General features: G+C 39.9%; 2 protein-coding genes across 3 annotated transcripts; both read right to left on the minus strand.

Annotated features, from left to right (window-relative positions):
• Positions 1-1,212: 1,212 nt before the first annotated feature.
• Positions 1,213-6,963, minus strand: LOC103710130 (vacuolar cation/proton exchanger 1a-like). 2 transcript variants are annotated; one of them, XM_008795749.4, is made up of 12 exons: positions 6,488-6,963; positions 6,325-6,392; positions 5,636-5,664; positions 5,318-5,514; positions 4,968-5,186; positions 4,644-4,775; positions 2,914-3,030; positions 2,768-2,821; positions 2,563-2,679; positions 1,885-1,975; positions 1,733-1,800; positions 1,213-1,597 (listed from the first exon to the last, which is right to left on the minus strand). In XM_008795749.4, exons 1-11 carry the CDS (start codon positions 6,764-6,766, stop codon positions 1,739-1,741), a joined length of 1,365 nt encoding a protein of 454 aa, XP_008793971.2. In that variant the 5' UTR covers positions 6,767-6,963; the 3' UTR covers positions 1,213-1,597; positions 1,733-1,738. The 2 variants fall into 2 exon arrangements, with proteins under 2 accessions (XP_008793971.2, XP_008793970.2); XM_008795748.4 differs by having other exon boundaries at positions 4,644-4,778.
• A 5,078-nt stretch (positions 6,964-12,041) lies between these two features.
• Positions 12,042-15,953, minus strand: LOC103710151 (putative chloride channel-like protein CLC-g). The gene is made up of 6 exons (XM_008795771.2): positions 15,616-15,953; positions 15,286-15,463; positions 14,431-14,693; positions 13,693-13,962; positions 12,375-13,506; positions 12,042-12,164 (listed from the first exon to the last, which is right to left on the minus strand). The coding sequence occupies exons 1-6, from the start codon at positions 15,951-15,953 to the stop codon at positions 12,042-12,044; spliced, it is 2,304 nt and encodes a 767-aa protein (XP_008793993.2).
• Between the last annotated feature and the right edge of the window lie 1,681 nt (positions 15,954-17,634).

Consider the following 17,634-nt stretch of genomic DNA (forward strand, 5'->3'; position numbering starts at 1 on the left):
AGCTTCTAGTGGTAAGAACATCTATTTTTTAAAAAAGAGCAAAAACAAGAACAACAAATAATTTGTGCCAAATGTTGTGGTCAACAGCAATCTCTATTTAGTATTTAGTATTGTGGGCAACAAGAACACAAAAACAATGTTATTACCAAAAAGACCCTTAATTTTTCTTTTTTTAAATCATCTTTGACATTTGACTGTGCCTTTCGGTGCCATTTGATTTGGGGGCCAGCAGGGACACGAGTGCACGTTTTCATTTGAACAAAAAAAAAAAAGCGAAAGAACTCTAAAAGGCAGAGGAACCAGGGGAGAGGCCAACAAGAAGTTTGCTACTCCAAATGAGTCATGGATGTAGACGGGAACCAGGGGAGGTTGTGAACAACCGGAAAAAGGTGGTCGGTCACAAACAATAATAAAAAATATTCCAACTCTTATGTCTTTAGTTCTCGGTCAAATATTTTATACCGGTTCGCTTCAGATAAGGCCTTGGATCATCACAAATGTTATCATAGCAGAAAATAATATTTGAGTAGATTGGACTCATATCTTATGTGAATTAGGAGGACACTGATATTGGTCATGGTATGGTGTTTGTAAAATAAATTAGATTGGATCTAGAGTCTTAATCTGACAAAAACATCAAAACTTAAATGAATGCAAGCATATGTTTAGCTCTATATGTTTAGATGCTTATACAATACTAAAAAATTTAAATAATACCTTCTACTTAGTCCTCTTTAGATGATGTCCTGGGTTGTTATATAGTTCCTATATCCATCAGCACGTAGTCTACCTCAGGTGCAAAATTAGCATGCAAGATTATATTCGGGCTTGAGACGATTCTACCGGATCTAAGTTGTCATTAACCTAGATGAAGTAATCATATAAACACCACGCCCCCTTTGCCGATCTCACAACTCCTTCCTGCATTAGCCAACCAGGTAATGGGATTATTATTACATGCCTAACCTTCATACAATTAGAAACTAAGACCTTGCATGACACACGAGAACGGATACTTTATAGCACAAGTTTGTCATGCAGTGCTTTGTTTGCATCCTTATCTCAAGTTGGTAAAGTCATCGACGTGCGAATCAACCGAGCTGGGTTCGTATCCAGTCTACACCAAGATAACTGGAGTTAGGTAGGAGAGGAAGGTCGTAACTCGTAACCCCCTCCTTTTGTTTTCTTTTTTTTAAAAAAAAAAAAAGACAAGAAAAGAAAACTAACCATTTTTATTTATTAAATATAAATCAAGAAGGAAGACACGCAGTGGAGACCGGCTAATACCATATATCTCTACGTACATCGCCTAAAATGCAAATTGAAACCACTTTACAGAACATAGATTGAAAAAAAAATGCAGAATCATCTCTCCGATATTTCCCGTTCTTCGACAAGCTTTCATGGACAAAATGATGTCAAAGTTGTAGCTGTTCTCGACCTTTGGAACTTTCCCAAGCTCTGTTTCACTGTAAAAGTTCCCTTCCAAGTGAAATGGCAGAGCAGCAATGTGCCTTGAAAAATGGTTTTCAAAGTTGACAAAGCTTGTCCCAAGTACATGTTTTTCGGTCGAATTAACATAGTCTGCAAGCTGACACTGCACATAACCAACAATTTCACACGCTTGATAAACTTGTTATTCATATGGTATTGGCAAGCATACACATACAGATGTCTCCAAGCATGCATGCTATGAATACATGCATGACATGCACAAAGAAGTGAAACTTGCCTGATGCTAAGCTACAACAACACCTGATTTTGTGGTTAGAACGCCCGAGTTGATGCCATTTGTTTGATCTGACAATTCAGTCAGGCGAGGGTTAGACGAAGTAATTTTTGGAAAGCTATTTTTCGTGCAACAATTCTCTGATCAATACTTACTTGGTGGGGTTTTGAGGACAAAGAAACATGCACCAATGACGATGTAACAAAGTAGGAGAACAATTCCTTTCAAGTAGTGCGAAGTCCCATCCTGCAAAACAAGTATAAATCGCCCATGTTATTTCAATGATTAGAGCTTGGTGCAAAGACAAAAATGCACATATCAAGGCAATAAAAATCCAATGGAGAGCCAATAAAAACAGGAAGTTGATATACATTTGTGTAGGGAGTTTATTCATCACCTATTTAGCAGACGAGTCTGAGCGGCTCAATGCATTTGGGGGTGGAGGCCTAAGGCGGACTCACTCATAATAATAATAAATGTATTTGGAAATTATTTGGAGGCCTCAATGCATTTATAGCTAAAAGTCTTTTGGAGGTCTCAATGCATTTATAGCTAAGAGTCGTTAGGCTTGGGGCCCTCAATGCATTTATAGCTAAAAGTTTTTTGGGAGCCTCAATGCATTTATAGCTAAGAGTCTTTAGGTCGGGGCCTTAGGCGACCGCCTCAGTCGCCTAAGGGTTGAGCCGGCCTTGAGCCAAGTTTAAGTAGTTAGGTACAATCTGATATATTTTGATATACATTCTGTAGAAGAGCTTGATATATGGAAGAGACTGCAACTTAAAGGGCAGCTATATAGCTTATTTAACTTGGCATTGGATGAATGATTAAATTACCTGAAGAGTGAAGGCTGTCACCAATATCGCTATAATTAATGAGACTGTCTCTAATAGTTTGAAATCAAGATCCATTTGGATTCCCATAATCCATGCCATAATCACACTGAATGGAACCTAAAGCATGCAAAAAAATAATTAGAGAAACTTCCTTAATCAATAGAGATAAGCTAGGTTGTGCTTTGCAAGCTTTTTAAAATCTCACCACAAACATGGAGACCTGGGTTGCTGATCCTAAGGAAACTCCAAGGGTGATGTCCTGCAACATATTCACATGCAGGAGAATTTAGTATTGCCTCTACAAAATCATGTAATAATATATCCAAAGGTGAGCTCTTGGTAATTACGGACCAACTTGTTCTTAAAAGCAAATATGATGGCGCCCGCATGCTCTGCAGCATTTCCGACAATGGGTAGCAAGATAATGCTTATGAAGCTTACTGATATGCCCCAAGATTCTGAAGCATCCTAGGAAAGGAAATAAGCTGTCATGGTTATTGGAGTTATCAAAAAAAAAAAGCAAAAGGGAAATAAATTTCAAGATTGATTTAAAGAAGAATACAATAATCCATCAAGCACGAGAGAGCTGCATATATGGACATGCTATAACTCATCATAAAGAATCTTATATCAAGATCAGGACAAGTTGAAGCTACTTTACGGTAGAGGAAAGCAATCAGAGAGACAAAAAGTGTAAAATTAGAATTAAAAGAAAAAAGAAAGTGTTGGAAATGTAAACCCAATTTGATGGGTTTCTTTTGTCCTTTTGTTTTATGGCATTCTATATATTTTTTTGGTTTCTTAGTGTACTCAATAGCCTCTTAGTTTGGGTTCCACTTTACGTAATAGAACAGAGAAAACAAGCCCATGGATTTATGGTATGAGGATGTGTTTTTTGAGTTTTTCTTTGAAAAGAAGAAGACAGTGATAAAGGATTGGTCGGAGAAATTTCTAGAGCAGATTTTTGTGTTAGAAGGAAGAAGATTATCTGAAGAAAAATTATTTTCCTAGTTACTGATTTTCTGCACGTTTGTAAGTTATATCTTCAGATTTTTCATGATTCAAATGAAGAATTTTTTGAAGCAGATTTGAGCCAATCTTGTGTCCCATTGTTCATTCAGCTTTATTTTTTTTTACTTATATGATGCCATTTGCATATTATTAGCATCTCTTTAGCTCCGGCGGAAAGAAAACTACACAAGCATATCCTCCAAATCCATAGACATATGTTTGTTTGGCTAAACTGACTTAATGTCTTCAACCCCATTGCAACCTAGCTAACTATTTCTTCAATTAGCAACAAAATGCTTTGTACAAGTATTGAAAGACCATCTACGGCAGAAAATGTTTTGCTTGGCAAATCCTTGGCATCCTTAGAAAATAAAACCATGGGAATTTTATCCTGCAATGGTTTAGACCTGAGTTGCATGCAAAGCAGTAAGGAAGATGACAAATGAATGGACCAACTCCATCTTCTATAGCAATTTTAATAATTTGGCTACTATATCCATCAAGTCCTTCCAACTTCTCATAATGTAAAGCTAAGTTACAGTTCTAGTCATACACATTAAAATTAACGATAACATTAACTACAGTTGTTTCGAAGATCGACAGACCCATACAATCCTCATGGCTTGCAATTTGCAAACTGCATGCATCTTAATTTGTGGGAAAATCAATTTCAGGAGAACGCATGATTGCTCAAGAATCCATGTAACTCGACATGCATGCTCTTATACTTCAGTTTCTAAATCACATCCTTTTATTGTTCAGTCACACCACGCAATCTCTGATTAAAGTTTTAAGATCACTAAATCATTGAAAATGGCATGTCTAGCTCTCTTCTGTGAGCCTATGCCATATATTTCACCGATCATTGTGGGCAGATAAATTTACATTACTAGCTCTAGAGCATTTTGCTTAAACTAATCAAAAGTTCTTGCTTTTATATCTATCTGTTGTAATTTTCATTAGTAAATATGTAACCAGAAACCATCTTGACACACACACACACACACAGAGAGAGAGAGAGAGGTACTGATGTGTGAGGATGTGTGGCAACGTTGAGCGGCAAGCTTTACCTCAATTGTGCCAACAACATACTCAGATAGTATGGCTATCACAATCGTCATGCCCAGAAGCCAAGCCAGTGCACTTGGGAGTCCAATGACCGCCTCATCTTCAGAGGTCACATCATCGTTGTCATCATCTTCCTGCTGACAACTCAGAGGAATTAGAAATAGAAGGCAGAAATTTCACAAGAATCAGCGAGTTAATTTGGTTCTATTAATTAGCTGAAACAACATGATACAATTCTACCGGCGTTGCTTCGAGCAGCTTGAGGCAGGGGAGCCTCGCATTGCAGGAAACCATGGCAGGCAAGGGGGTCGGTACAAGTAGTTCACCTCTTGCGATTCAAAGAGTTGGCGATGCGTCTTCAGCTGAAAGAAGAGGTATGCGATATACGCAAGAAGCATGACAATGCTGCACGCTCTCGACAGATCCAACGTTGAAACTGTGGCCGCCGTTTGCTCACCGGAGCTTACGGCATACCTAAACATCAGCGGCAGCATGTGGCACAAGGCACCCAACATCAAAAGACCGGAGTTCACATCAGCTTGCTTCTGCAAAACACAACGCAAGCAATTGATTAAAGATGGCGGCAAGATGACCAGAGACTGATATATAGCAGAATCAGAAAAGTCGAGCAGATCTACGTGTGGCAAGACCTCATTTTTATAATTCCACAACTTACTCTATCGAACAACTGCTCTTTGCGGAGGTTGGCAATGCCACCACAGAAGAGGGAGGAGCCAAGGACAAGCAGCAGGTTGGAGAGGATGGAACCCACAAGGGAGCACTTAACCACCTCGATCTTCCCCCCGAACAATGCGAATATAGCTATGATCAACTCTGTGGCATTCCCGCATGTGGCATTCAAGAGCCCACCCACTGCAGCAGCACTATATAATTATCAGTACATGGAGATCGATTCACATGCTTCAGGGCACGTTACAAGCAATCCATATCAGAAAAATGGACCTATGCGAACGAATGGAGGGAGCGCACATACCAGTGGGACCGGTATAGTACGCGATCTGCCTGCAGAATCGAATTACAGGTGGAGGAGAAAAAGCAAGTTAGTATTAATGGAGATGCCATGTAAGCTGATGAACTTTTACAAACATAAGCTAAATGGCATGTCCCTTGGACTAAATGGCCTGCCAATCTATGTAGCAGTGCGAATAAAGTGCTCATTCAAATATCAGTTGCAAACATTTGTACTTGGTAGCGGGCCTAAACCGCACTCCTGTAGGAAGGTATGGGCCTTCAGAGATCAGGCACTCAAAATCCTTATGAACGTAAAATTATTGAAACAGACACTAATTAGTGAACTATTTGGGAATAAAATAATGGCTGTATTGTTTATTATTATTATTATAATTGAAAAATATCTATAATAACAAAAAATAAACTTTGGCGGAATAAAAAAAATCGATATAAAAATTTGAGTTTTAAGAATATTATATCCACAGCGGGTTACAGCAGCTCATTATATCACGGCGGCGTTTATTTCAAAGTTTGCTGGTCAGTAATTGACGCAGATGGAATTTTAGTTTGACTGGTAAGAAATTGACGCTGATGGAGAAATTTTTTTGTCCTCGCGTGGAAAATGTCTTGCTTAGTTTTCATGCTTGCGGAGCAACCGATGAATGCGAGAAGAAACACCAGTCCTTGGGTGGGGAAAGGAGAGAAACTTACTCGGTGAGGAAGCTCACGCGCTCGGCCAGCGGGGTGAGGCCCAGCAAACTCAGCGCGAACACCCAAGCCTGTTTCATATATATATATATATTCATTGGATCGGTGAAATAGAAATATATAAATAATTAAACACACAAGAGAGGAAATTAAGGGTGGTATGTACGCGGCCGAAGTGGAAGTAGTGGGCGGCGACGGCGAGGGGAACGGCGGGGAAGAGGACGAAGAGCTTGGTCCCCAGGAAGATCTCCTGGAGGTTGGCGAGGAGGCTCCTGAGCAGTCCCCAGGGCACCTTGGACACCAGCGTCAGATCCGACTTCTTACGCAGCGACGACGACGACATGTTGTGCGCGGTGCGCCCGTGCCCGTGGCGCATCTCCTTGCTGATCAGCGCCCCGCCCTTGAGGTTGCCTCCCTCCAACGCCTCATACCCCGCCGAAGCCATGGCTCTCCTCCTCGCCTCCTCTCCTTTAGAGAGACCGAGCCCCGGATGCTCTCAGTTTGGAATACTGAATATGATACAACCACGCTCACCAACCCACGCTCCCCGATCGATGAACTTTCTCCACACTTCCCTCGCCCCTCCGCACTCCGTACTCTCTCTCTCTCTCTCTCTCCCTCTCCTTGCACTATGGACCGTTCCATGATCTCCTTGTAGTATATATATATCGCTCGCCCTGGGCCATCATTGAAGGGAGGTATGATGACGCCCACATAAAATGTCACCTTTTTTTTGATAAATTAAAATATCATTCGAGAAATTATATCCTGTGCACCATATAGCTATGACGGCGTGCTATATTAATAAAGTTTATAGAAACGAATGGCTATGACTTAGGGTGTAATTTCTTTTGCTATATATTCGAAGTAGTGGAAAAGACACGCAAGAGGAGATCGCCACGTCACTTGAGCAACAAGTGTTTGAGACGCCCAAGCTGGAATTGGCTGCTATAGGAGGTAGATGCGAAGGGAACGTTCCGGGAAACTTCGCATGGCGTCCGATCTGGCAACCCCGTGACACTTGGCGAAAGCCTCGCCACGCACGCCCGATTCATGCAATCATTCTCTCCCCATTAATCTTTTGATGGAACGTCGCACAAATTATAGCTCCCGTGGCTTGGATACCTTCTCTTCCATGGCGGCAATCCAGGATTTTAGCCAGCCTAGCTCCTGTGCATCGCAATAGTTTTTGCGTCATCTCACTCTCAATTCATGCACTGCTTTCGTTAATGGTTGTATACGTGTAATTTTGTTAAAAGTTTATGTAAAATAAAGAGTTTCTTCCAAGCGAAGAGGAGCAGAGACCCGGTAATTTGTATTGGTATTGCAATGGTACGGAGAAGTAGAATTAAATATCTTGATGGGGTGGTCATGAAAGAGTGAGTAGGAGGACAGTGGACGTATGCTCTCCCCACCACGCATTAGAAACAGGAGCAGAAATTTCGCGGAATCTTCGTAGGGGGAGAAAGACAAGAAAAGCAAGGAATTATTAGATGGAGGTTTAGCGGTACCTGCTGGCCGTCGTCGATTACGACACGTTTGTACGCCACTGGCTGATGCCGCAGCTCGACGGCGACGGAGGAAGCTCCGCGGAAGCTTCCTCTCTCCCAAATCCGTCCCCGTCTCTCATTTATTTGGCACCTCCGGGCACATGCATGCCTGTCAAAAACGACACGCCCTGCCGCTTGCTGTATGAATCCAGAGCTCTCATGGTAGCAGAACACCCTTCTCCCGAATCACTACCACATTTAATGAAAAAATTGGTTTGGTTTGGGTTGTAAATAGGATTGGATCGGTTTTGGTTCCAATTTTTAACAACCCGATTGAATTGAATAGATTCTGATATCCTTGAGCACCCCAAACAAAGGTGTCTGTTTTCCATTAAATCCTCTTCGACTACTAGCAATGAAATCACAATGCAACAAGATAAAGGTGTCTGTTATATTTCTATCACAATTGCAGTCAGTGTCTCAAGCTATTCTTCCAATTGCCATGAGTCCTGCAAAGATCTAGCAGTGAATAACAAATTTGCCATGAGGAAGATGCTGCCACGGGGATGGAGGGAATCCTGAGCTCTGGGCGAGTATGCGGTTGATTTAGGATACTTGCCACCTTCTAAGTGAATGTATTGTATTCGAGCTACTCATGTGTACAGAAAAGCCCAACAATGCTCCGAACTGGGTGGCCTCCTATACGGTCCATCATTCCGAAGATGTTATCTGGACGTGGCTCGGTCCAGACTCTTTACAATATTTACTTTTTTTTATTAACTTTTTAGGCTACACTCAAACCGTTGTTTGTGGGGTGCCGATGTATTTAAAAAAATAAAAATAATAACAAATTTGACTGCCGACTGTACACCTTACTACCACCTTACTTGCCACCACATTTATTCTTCAACAAGGAAATGCAATTGGGACACTCTTGCTTCGGCATAATTCAGTTCCTCCAAATGTAGGTTTTCCACATCCCTCCTTTCTTTTCTGAAACCAAAACTCACTCTCTGTAAACAAATTTTGCTGATTTAGCCTATTTTTCTCATGGCAAATTTGTTAACCAAATTGGCGCATCTCCTCTGTGTATAACTTCAAAAGGTTCCCCATAAATGAACAAGCGATTGGTGTTGGTTTAGTTGATACATGGTTTAGTTTGGCTATATGGAATTTTACTTGGATCTGTTAAATTAGGCTCGGGCATTGGTCTCTGCCTGTTGAACGAGGCGCCTACCAGTTATTAGATCCTGACTACTGGAATACTGATTCAGGTGGGCTTTGGTAGTCTCAATTCACAAATATGATCTATATGAGTTCAGCTCTGGTTCTGGTTCTCTTCTTGTGTAAAACCGTGAGTAGAGTCTCACAGAAATCAGTTCTGTGGATTCTCATGAACATATATAGCACTAGTGTTCAACATGTTACATGCTAGAATGGTTTGGCTTCAATATCTATTAAGTCATTACGGACATGTTTCTTTTAATTATTATAACATTTTTTTTTTTTTCATTTAGTTTAGTTTTAGGAATGCAAGTTCTCCTGAATTGTTTGTCTATAAGGGTGGATGTATATGAGATTAGGATGAGGGATGGAGAGAATGTATCTGAAAATTTACCTTTTTGAGCTATTTTTACTAACATTCGTGCTTCAATACAACCTGATTTGTTCTAATTTGTTCCATCCCCAGCCATTTGCTATTGGTGGTTCTCAGGCATTTCATATCTGACCAATATGCTTTTTGGTGTCATCTCCTCTCAGAGAAACCTATAATTCACCATGTTCTGAAGTCATCGAGCATTCTGCTGACAAAAATCTACGGAGCAAAGGTGGCTGACTTCAGATTCGCAAGAACTGGTCCAAAGAAAGTGCTGGAAAAACTATCAACTGAAACGTTATAATTTTTTTTTATGTGATTTTATTATTTTATCTTTAGTATTTAATTAATAGCATTCTGCATATATTAAATAAATAAATAAGTTTTGATGTTATCCAATTTCGAGGCACACTATAAAAGGCGCTTTCTTTAGAGTAGAATTCGTCCCACCCAGGTGCGGTCTACTTCCAAGATACATTGAGCCACTTTGTGTTCTCCTTAATGTGCACTCTAGCAAAGGAGAATCAAGGTCGAACCCAAAATAGTTAAATTCAGATACGTTGAAAATCAGCAAATTTGATTAATACAATATCTCAATCCTCTTATATGTGGATACAATTCTCTTCCCAAATGCTTGATAAGCACACCCAGAGTTTTCTCACTTAGTGCTCTCAATTCTCTTCTCAAATTTGGTGTTATTCAAAAGAAAAGAAGATGTTGTTCTGATGGATGAAAAGTGCAATTCTCTTTTCTATTTATAGATATGAAAGGGTGGGTATGATTAGATGCTTAAGTATTCTTTCGTTGAATGCATCGCTTCACATAATCCATCCATCCATCAAAGGTTATATCTTTTTGGATCACCATCAAATCATATGCATCTTTTTGTAAGAATGCATCCTTTTATTTAAGAAAATTTTTCGAAGAATCTATTTAGTATATTTCTGCATTTTTTTTAAACATATAGCATAAGAAATAATTGGATAAGCATATGTAGAATTTTAAGAGAGGAGAGAGAAATAAAGATAAAAAATTAAATCTGATCTATTAAGGAAACTAAGTTATTTGGAAGTCTAAGATAAGTTTTTATATTTAACTAAGTTTATATTTAGATAAATATCCAACGTGGAATTCTAAAATCTCTATGTTTTGAATTAAAAAGTTTATTAATAAACCAACAGGAAGCAGGTCAGACTCATGTCGAGACCAAAGGGTAGAGCTGCATATCCATCTTGAACCGGAATACCCTAGGACATATCACCTCATTATTGAGGGTTGTCTCCTCCTTTGGCATACTGCGCTTAGAAATCCTACCAGCTATTTGTTCGGATTGGTGTCTTCTTTCTAGGACGTGATGACTGTATGACATTCAGATGCCTCCTCCATGCATTTTTGCGGAGAACAGAACCTTGTTAATTTGGAGGATGTAAAGTTTTTAGCTGTTTTTGGGAAGATGCTTTTTGGATCTAACATTTAAAGTTTGATGCTGTAGTTCTAAACCTGAAAGAATTAATGATCCTTACTTCCAACTAGATTTTTTTGGGTGTTATATTTGTTAAGGAATTGGTCTTCAATGCTAACGGATCCATCCACCCACTTGCTTAAGCTTATAGGTTGGATCTTAACATGGCATCAGATCTCATATGAATGTCAACCAGCTAGGCGTGGCATAATGTTATGGTTGGAGTCCTGACGCATACACCTCGATTATATATCAGAAGAATTACCCAAATGTTTTCCATTGCAGAACCACAAAAACAACCATTGCCAACCAGTTGGCCCTCAAAGATTAGGCAGTGATGTGTGAAAATAGAAGCCATATACCTTATCACAGCATCCACATTTATTCATGCTGAATGTCTTCCAATGCGGACTGCTGATGCTAATTGATTTTATTTGATGCAAGACAAGGAAACCTTGTACAGGACATGGTAGAGTTCATTCGCTACCGACATGGCCAGCTCAGTTCGATCTAATTGCGAGTTCGAAACTCAGTTATAAACGAGCAAACGAACACCTACCAGCATCAGCCTGAGCTAAGTAAAAAACATCAGAAGGAAATGCATGAAACCAAACTTGCAACAAATATCTAAAATTACGATTCATTACTTCGATTTCACTGACTATTGTTCTTTTTTTTTTGCATATAGATTCAATTTCTGTCGATTTTTATACAAGTCTTGGATAAAAATCTACAACGCACTAAAGTGCCCTAGTTAACGATCCTTCACTCCGACAGCATCTATATGTTTATTGTTCTTGTTATCTATCTTTGTGAGTTAATAATAACTCACAATTATGCTGAACCATACAATTTGAGTATACATCTCCAAAGGCACTATATTGGAAGGATAAAGAATCTGTCGTCTTTTGTCTGTGCTTCCTCAAATAGTTTTAATGTCAGGTCTGCAAACTCGTGGAAAATGCTTTGGAAAGAATTTCTTGTGAGCAGCGCACGTTCCTCGAAAGGGTAAATTTCTGTACATGGCTCGCTTCCTCCAATCTCCAGCTCGCTTCCTCCAATCTCCATCATTTGAAAGAAAAATGCAGGAAGTTACAATGTGCCCTTTGCAAAAAAAATCTCTTTACCATCATTTTGGAATGGTTAAACTCCAACTTCTATGGTCCAACTATCATTTTAATAATAGTGGACTTTCTGAACGCTTCCATCTGCTCTTCAACAGCAAAGGATACAGCCCCAGTATATGCTCGGGCATGAAATCATGCCTCGTCAGCATGCCCACTACAGGCGGGCTCTGCAGTAATTCACAGTGAACAATGTTAAGAGAGTCAGCAATAAAGCAAGACATGAAATTCAAAAATTTCTAATATCTCTCAAAAGATCAACAAAGACCACAAGATGTTGATGGAATTGATGCTGACAGTACCCATTGTCCTTGGTTATGTGTGTGCTGATTAATAGTGGTATAGATATAGAGAGCTCATAACTGAGACAAGATCCTTACCGAAGAGGACTTTGGAACAACCAAGAGGTGCCTTAGACCAACTTCTCGGAAAAGTATGAGAGCTTTTGCTAATGACATCGTCTCGACGACAGTGTGAGGTGAGGTGTTCGTAAATGGATGCAAGTCAATGCACGTTTCCATCTCTTCTCCAGTCAGCTCTATATCTTCGATGCTGTCGCACCTGCCAGAGCCACGCTTGGCAAAATCATCAGCAGAGAACTGTTTTGATGCATCAACCCCTGAGAGGGTGCAAGCATGAAGAAACTCCTTCTTCTTTAACAAGACAAGTAGGTGTGCACGAAGAATTAGGCCAAACAGCACAGGTGAACTGGAAAAAGGAGGCCCATCTACAACAGGGAATCCATGATGACCTGTTGTCTTTAAAACATGGACTATATTGCCGACTTTCTCCACGCCATTAAATATCTGCAAAGGCCCAGTGAGCACATCACTGACTGTGAGCTGCCTCATGTAGGGTTCTGCGTGGGCGTCAAGATATGGAAGCCCCTTCAATTTGACCATCATATCATAGATATTTGCATTAAAAGTGTCGGCCACAGTTTTCGATATGAGCAAAACAAGCATGACCAGGGGAAGCAACAGGAGATTGTTGGTCAATTCTAGGATGATTACACATACAGAAAGAGTCATTCTCATTGATCCACCAAGAACGGAAGCAGATCCAAGGACTGCAAAGAGCCCGTGGTCCAGAGTTGAGTGTTTGCCCACAAGCATCCCAACAAGGCGCCCATAGGCCGCACCAGTCAGAATGAGTGGAACAAAGAGGCCAGCAGGAGCAACGAGACCATAGCTCACAATCCCGAGGAAGTAAGAGGCAGCAAAGAACAAGAGCATCGAGGATTTTTGGAACACAGCATCTGTGCCAGCACTAAACAGGTTTCTAATCGTGCCATCGTTGGTGTTGAAAAGTAAGCTAGCCAGATCGTTGTAATGGTGAGGAGGGCATTGGAACTTCTTGAAAATGCCGAATCCGCTGCCTATCGATGGACAAACTTCTGAGAGGCCGCCTGGGCAAGGTCTACAAGATGCAAGCCATGGTAGCCCGAACAGGCAACAGGATGTAAGTATGGAAACTGTGGCGGCAAGAAGCAATTCATAGCCAATGCCCTTCCTGAAAATAAATGGACAGATATTTTTAAGATGAGTAGGTAGTATATTGCTTTGCATAAATTGCACAACCGAACAGTAAAACAACATGTTTGAAGAATAAGGAATTCATAAACTACTTTACATATCCAATCTTTTTATTTGGCTTTTGAGATATGTTTGAAGGGAGAAGGGAGAATGTGATACATACTCATGGATAAGATTGTAGATTCGGAGAACCTTCTCCAAGAGAAAATTGTAGAAGCTTCCCAATAGTCCCCCAATAACTCCTAAAAGGATCACCGGCGGTAGGTCCGCCAAGTGATAAGCAATAGTATCTGAAGTTACATCAAACATTATCAGCTCACCCTTTCCAAATAACCCACACTTGCCACCGTTACAAATGTCTATCAGTGCCCTAAGCACAACACCAACTACAGCTGTTGTGAAGAATGCTTTCCAGAGTAAGGCACTGTTCCACCTGTAAAGCCAAATATCAAGATCACGAAGACAATGCGAAAAATACTGTTTAGGTAAAGCATGAAACTAAGTTATGCTCTAAGTGCTCGATCTGATAACAAATGAAGATACTTCTATTTAATTTCTGATGCATATTTCAATGTGGATAAACCGAACTGCTGAAAAATGCCGGTTTTTCTTTAGTTTTAATGGCTGCTATCAGAAAGCCCAAACAAAATTTCTGCCTATGTTAATTTTCAGAACAATATCAGATGCCTAACACATGCATAAATACTATTTACCTATGACAATTTATTACTTAAGATTGCATTCATTAATATCTAATTATGAGGAGAATACTTAGTGATCACTGGCTTTCATCATGGAAAGCCTGCTTAATGATTTCCTCTTTAGAGCATAAAGGCAACCTCAAAGGCATATGTATATCAGCATAAAAATGCGCATATCTGAAAGTGAGCTGATGCAGTACCATGATGATACCGACTCGAGGGCAAACAGAACACCACCAACCGGCGCACGCAAGGCAGCAGCAATCCCAGCACCAGCCCCGCAAGTTACCAGTTCCCGTCGATCTCTGTCGTTCCGAAAATATCGTGGCCATTTACATGACAAGTGGTATTTACCGGACCCTCCCTGCCCGAGTGTAGATGCTATGCATGCCCCTGCATGCACCATGGGGCCTGCCTTGCCCGCATGCAGAGATGATGACACTGCAGCAATGCAACCCACTACCTGTTCATTCAAAAATTCAAATCAAAAACATATTGCTCACTTAAAGTGTAAAGCTTTCTCTAATTCAACGTCTGTGACAAGAATGCAACATACATCCTCGTTAATGAATCAACGTTCGATCGTCTCAGAAAACGCATTCATGGAGACTTCTTGCTCTAATTATTGATGGAAATGTACTTTGCAAGTACAGCAATTCCGTAGCATCCTGCTTTCTTGAAACCTTGTCTCACCCTTTTGTCTGTTTCGACAGTTAGGTGGATAAAGCAACGTAATGATAAAGAATCCAAGGATTTATTCACAAAAAGCATGAAAGAAACAGGGTGATGAAAATGACCAAGCACATACGTACATGAGGGCCTGCAGATTAAGTGAATGCATGCTTTAACTAAACTACAGGGTTCACAAAAGCCAAGAAAGTTTCTGTTGCTGACTCAAACAAGTCGAGGTTTTTAAACCTCAAAGAGAGTCGAGCTCCAAGAGAACTCGATCATGGATTGTTGCGAAAAAAATTGTTCCTTTGATTAAGGTGATTTAAAAAAAAAACCTCTCTGAAGGAAGAACAAAAAGCGATTCAGAGATCCAAAAATCTCACCTTTACTACCAGAGTCCTCAGCGAGAATAAATCCGGCGCATCGATGCCATTCAAATAGGCCTTCACTTCCGGTATGCCCGATCCGGCCGCCGCCGGCGCAATGTAAGCCGTCAGGACCGACGCGAACATCGCGAGCACGAAATTCGACCCCGCAAACACTCCAAACGCCCACGCATACCTAAGAAACCCAGATCACCAATCAAGGGAAAATTCAATTTTTACGATCAAAAACAAAGAAAAATCTGATTTTTACAATCAAAAACGAAGAAAGACGCGAATTTGATCGAATCTACGGGGTCCCCGGGATCGGGGAATGCGAGGGTTGCCTACTTCTTGGCGAGCATAAGGTTGGAGGTGACGACGAACTTGAAACCGGCGATATTCTCGACGGCAAGATTGTTGAAGAAGCCGACGGCACCGGCGAGGGCGCCGATGAGGAAACAGAGGGACCACTTGAGGGTGACGTAGCAAATGATGTGGGCGCGGCCGCGGTGCCGCCAGTCCTTGAATAAGTCGTTCTCGACCAGCTCGTAGTCGAGGCTCTCGATGGGACACACGTGGGAGCCGACGATGGCCACCTGGGAAGTGACGTTCGACGCCGACCGCCGGAGGTTGATGCGGTGATGCTCGTCGAGCAGCTCCTCCTCTTCCTCCGCCGAAGTCGCCATGACTCCTTGGATCCGAGTTGTCCTTCGTCTTCTCTTCTCTCTCTCCCACTGATCGACTTCTTTGAAGGATGCTTCGTCTCTGCGCGGGTACCAGGAGTACTGCAGAGTGGAGACGTAGGGCGGAAGGACAGAGCGGACCGGCCGGGGCTCGCACCGCGGGACGAAACGAACAGAAAGCAAAGAGGGATAGAAGAAAAAGGGAAGGAATTGTTCCGAGATTCGGGAAGGACAGATTTTGACGCTTAAGTCCGATGAATGGGGGATTTGCCTTGATCCCGCAGCTAAAATAGAAGTACTAGATTAGGATGCCGAACCAACGAATCTTCTCTACGTAGCACAGTACGGATATAATCTTGGGCTATTTATATTTATTTTATTTAACTAATACAATATAAATATAGATATTAGTTAAATATAAAAATTTATATTTATATTTATTTTAAATAAATATACTAAAAGTATGGATACTAATATGGATATAAATCAGATAATTAAATTTTATGGTTATAAAATCAAAGATATTACTAAGTTGATGATAAATTAAGTTAATAGTATGTTAATATTTAATAAGATCATCTATTTTTCTTAAATATTTCTAAGTGTTATATAAATTAAATAAAATTATAAATAAAATCGAATATTCAAATAACGATCGGATCGATAGTTGTCTATCTATATTCATATCCCTTTTTTTTATGGATATGGGGATATTAGTCTAATGCTCAAATTTATATCCTTCAAAACAGATAATATCCGATCCATTTTCATCACTAATGGAAACCATATCTATGACACAAGTTATTTTATAAATTATTTATATATCAAATCATAAAATATATATAATATTTTAAATTTAAATTATTTAATTTTTTGATCATTTAATGCATAGAGCACGAATATCCAAAACTTGATGCATAAATAATTTAAAGTTAATGGATCATATTCAAAAGCTTGGATCATCAATGTAAAACTCCTATCATTTAATCTAGATCTGACTGTATTCGAATGGAGATCTATATAGAAAGAGAGAGAGTTGGACTTGGCTACACTGAGTAGAGGACTTACATCGATAATCCGAGTCATTGGATGTGATTTACTATCTCTAAACTACTTGTATATCATGAGATTTGGAGACCTCTAATTTATGTATCAAGTGTTTAAAAAAATATATATAGTTTCATGTTATTTTATAGTATCCGATATTTTGATAACTTGACGAATAAACTAAGGATTTTCCAATCATATAATTTTTGGTATATAAATAGTTTAGAAGTAGTAAATCACATCCAATAGCCTGGATTATTAATATGGTACCTCTATTGTCCAATGTAGATCTGGCTATAACTAAGTGAAGATACTCTTGAATGTAACCAAATTTAGCTTATTATAATATACATTTTATTGTAATAATCTAATATATTATAATATTTTATAATATAGTTAATAAAATATATACTTGGTAGGCGTTCCATGTATATTGTTGTTGCTGCCAAGAGAAATGACGAAGGAGATGGGGAAGAGGATGAAGAATCTTGGTAACATATAAACTCTTCGTTCCTGTTTTTTCAGGTTGTTTTCATTCATGGTTCTTATTTTTCCTTTTATTTCACTTAGGGACTGTTCGAATCCGTTTATCTGAAAATTAGATGCTGCATCTCTTGGAGATTCTTCGAACCGGTCA

This window comes from Phoenix dactylifera, unplaced genomic scaffold, assembly GCF_009389715.1.
Source record: "Phoenix dactylifera cultivar Barhee BC4 unplaced genomic scaffold, palm_55x_up_171113_PBpolish2nd_filt_p 000046F, whole genome shotgun sequence".
In the NCBI taxonomy this organism is placed as follows: Eukaryota; Viridiplantae; Streptophyta; class Magnoliopsida; order Arecales; family Arecaceae; genus Phoenix; species Phoenix dactylifera.

Bases quoted from the DNA above. Each gene is read 5' to 3' on its own strand.
- LOC103710130 (XM_008795748.4), bottom strand. From the start codon at position 6,766: ATGGCTTCGGCGGGGTATGAGGCGTTGGAGGGAGGCAACCTCAAGGGC. The intron at 2,822-2,913 runs GTCCGTAATTAC...AATATGTTGCAG, and splicing joins TTGCTTTTAAGAACAAGTTG to GACATCACCCTTGGAGTTTC. The intron at 1,801-1,884 runs GTAAGTATTGAT...CTGAATTGTCAG, and splicing joins TGTCCTCAAAACCCCACCAA to ATCAAACAAATGGCATCAAC.
- LOC103710151 (XM_008795771.2), bottom strand. From the start codon at position 15,953: ATGGCGACTTCGGCGGAGGAAGAGGAGGAGCTGCTCGACGAGCATCAC. The intron at 13,963-14,430 runs GTACTGCATCAG...TTGGCTTTACAG, and splicing joins CTCGAGTCGGTATCATCATG to GTGGAACAGTGCCTTACTCT. The intron at 12,165-12,374 runs GTAAGGATCTTG...GAATTACTGCAG, and splicing joins TTGTTCCAAAGTCCTCTTCG to AGCCCGCCTGTAGTGGGCAT.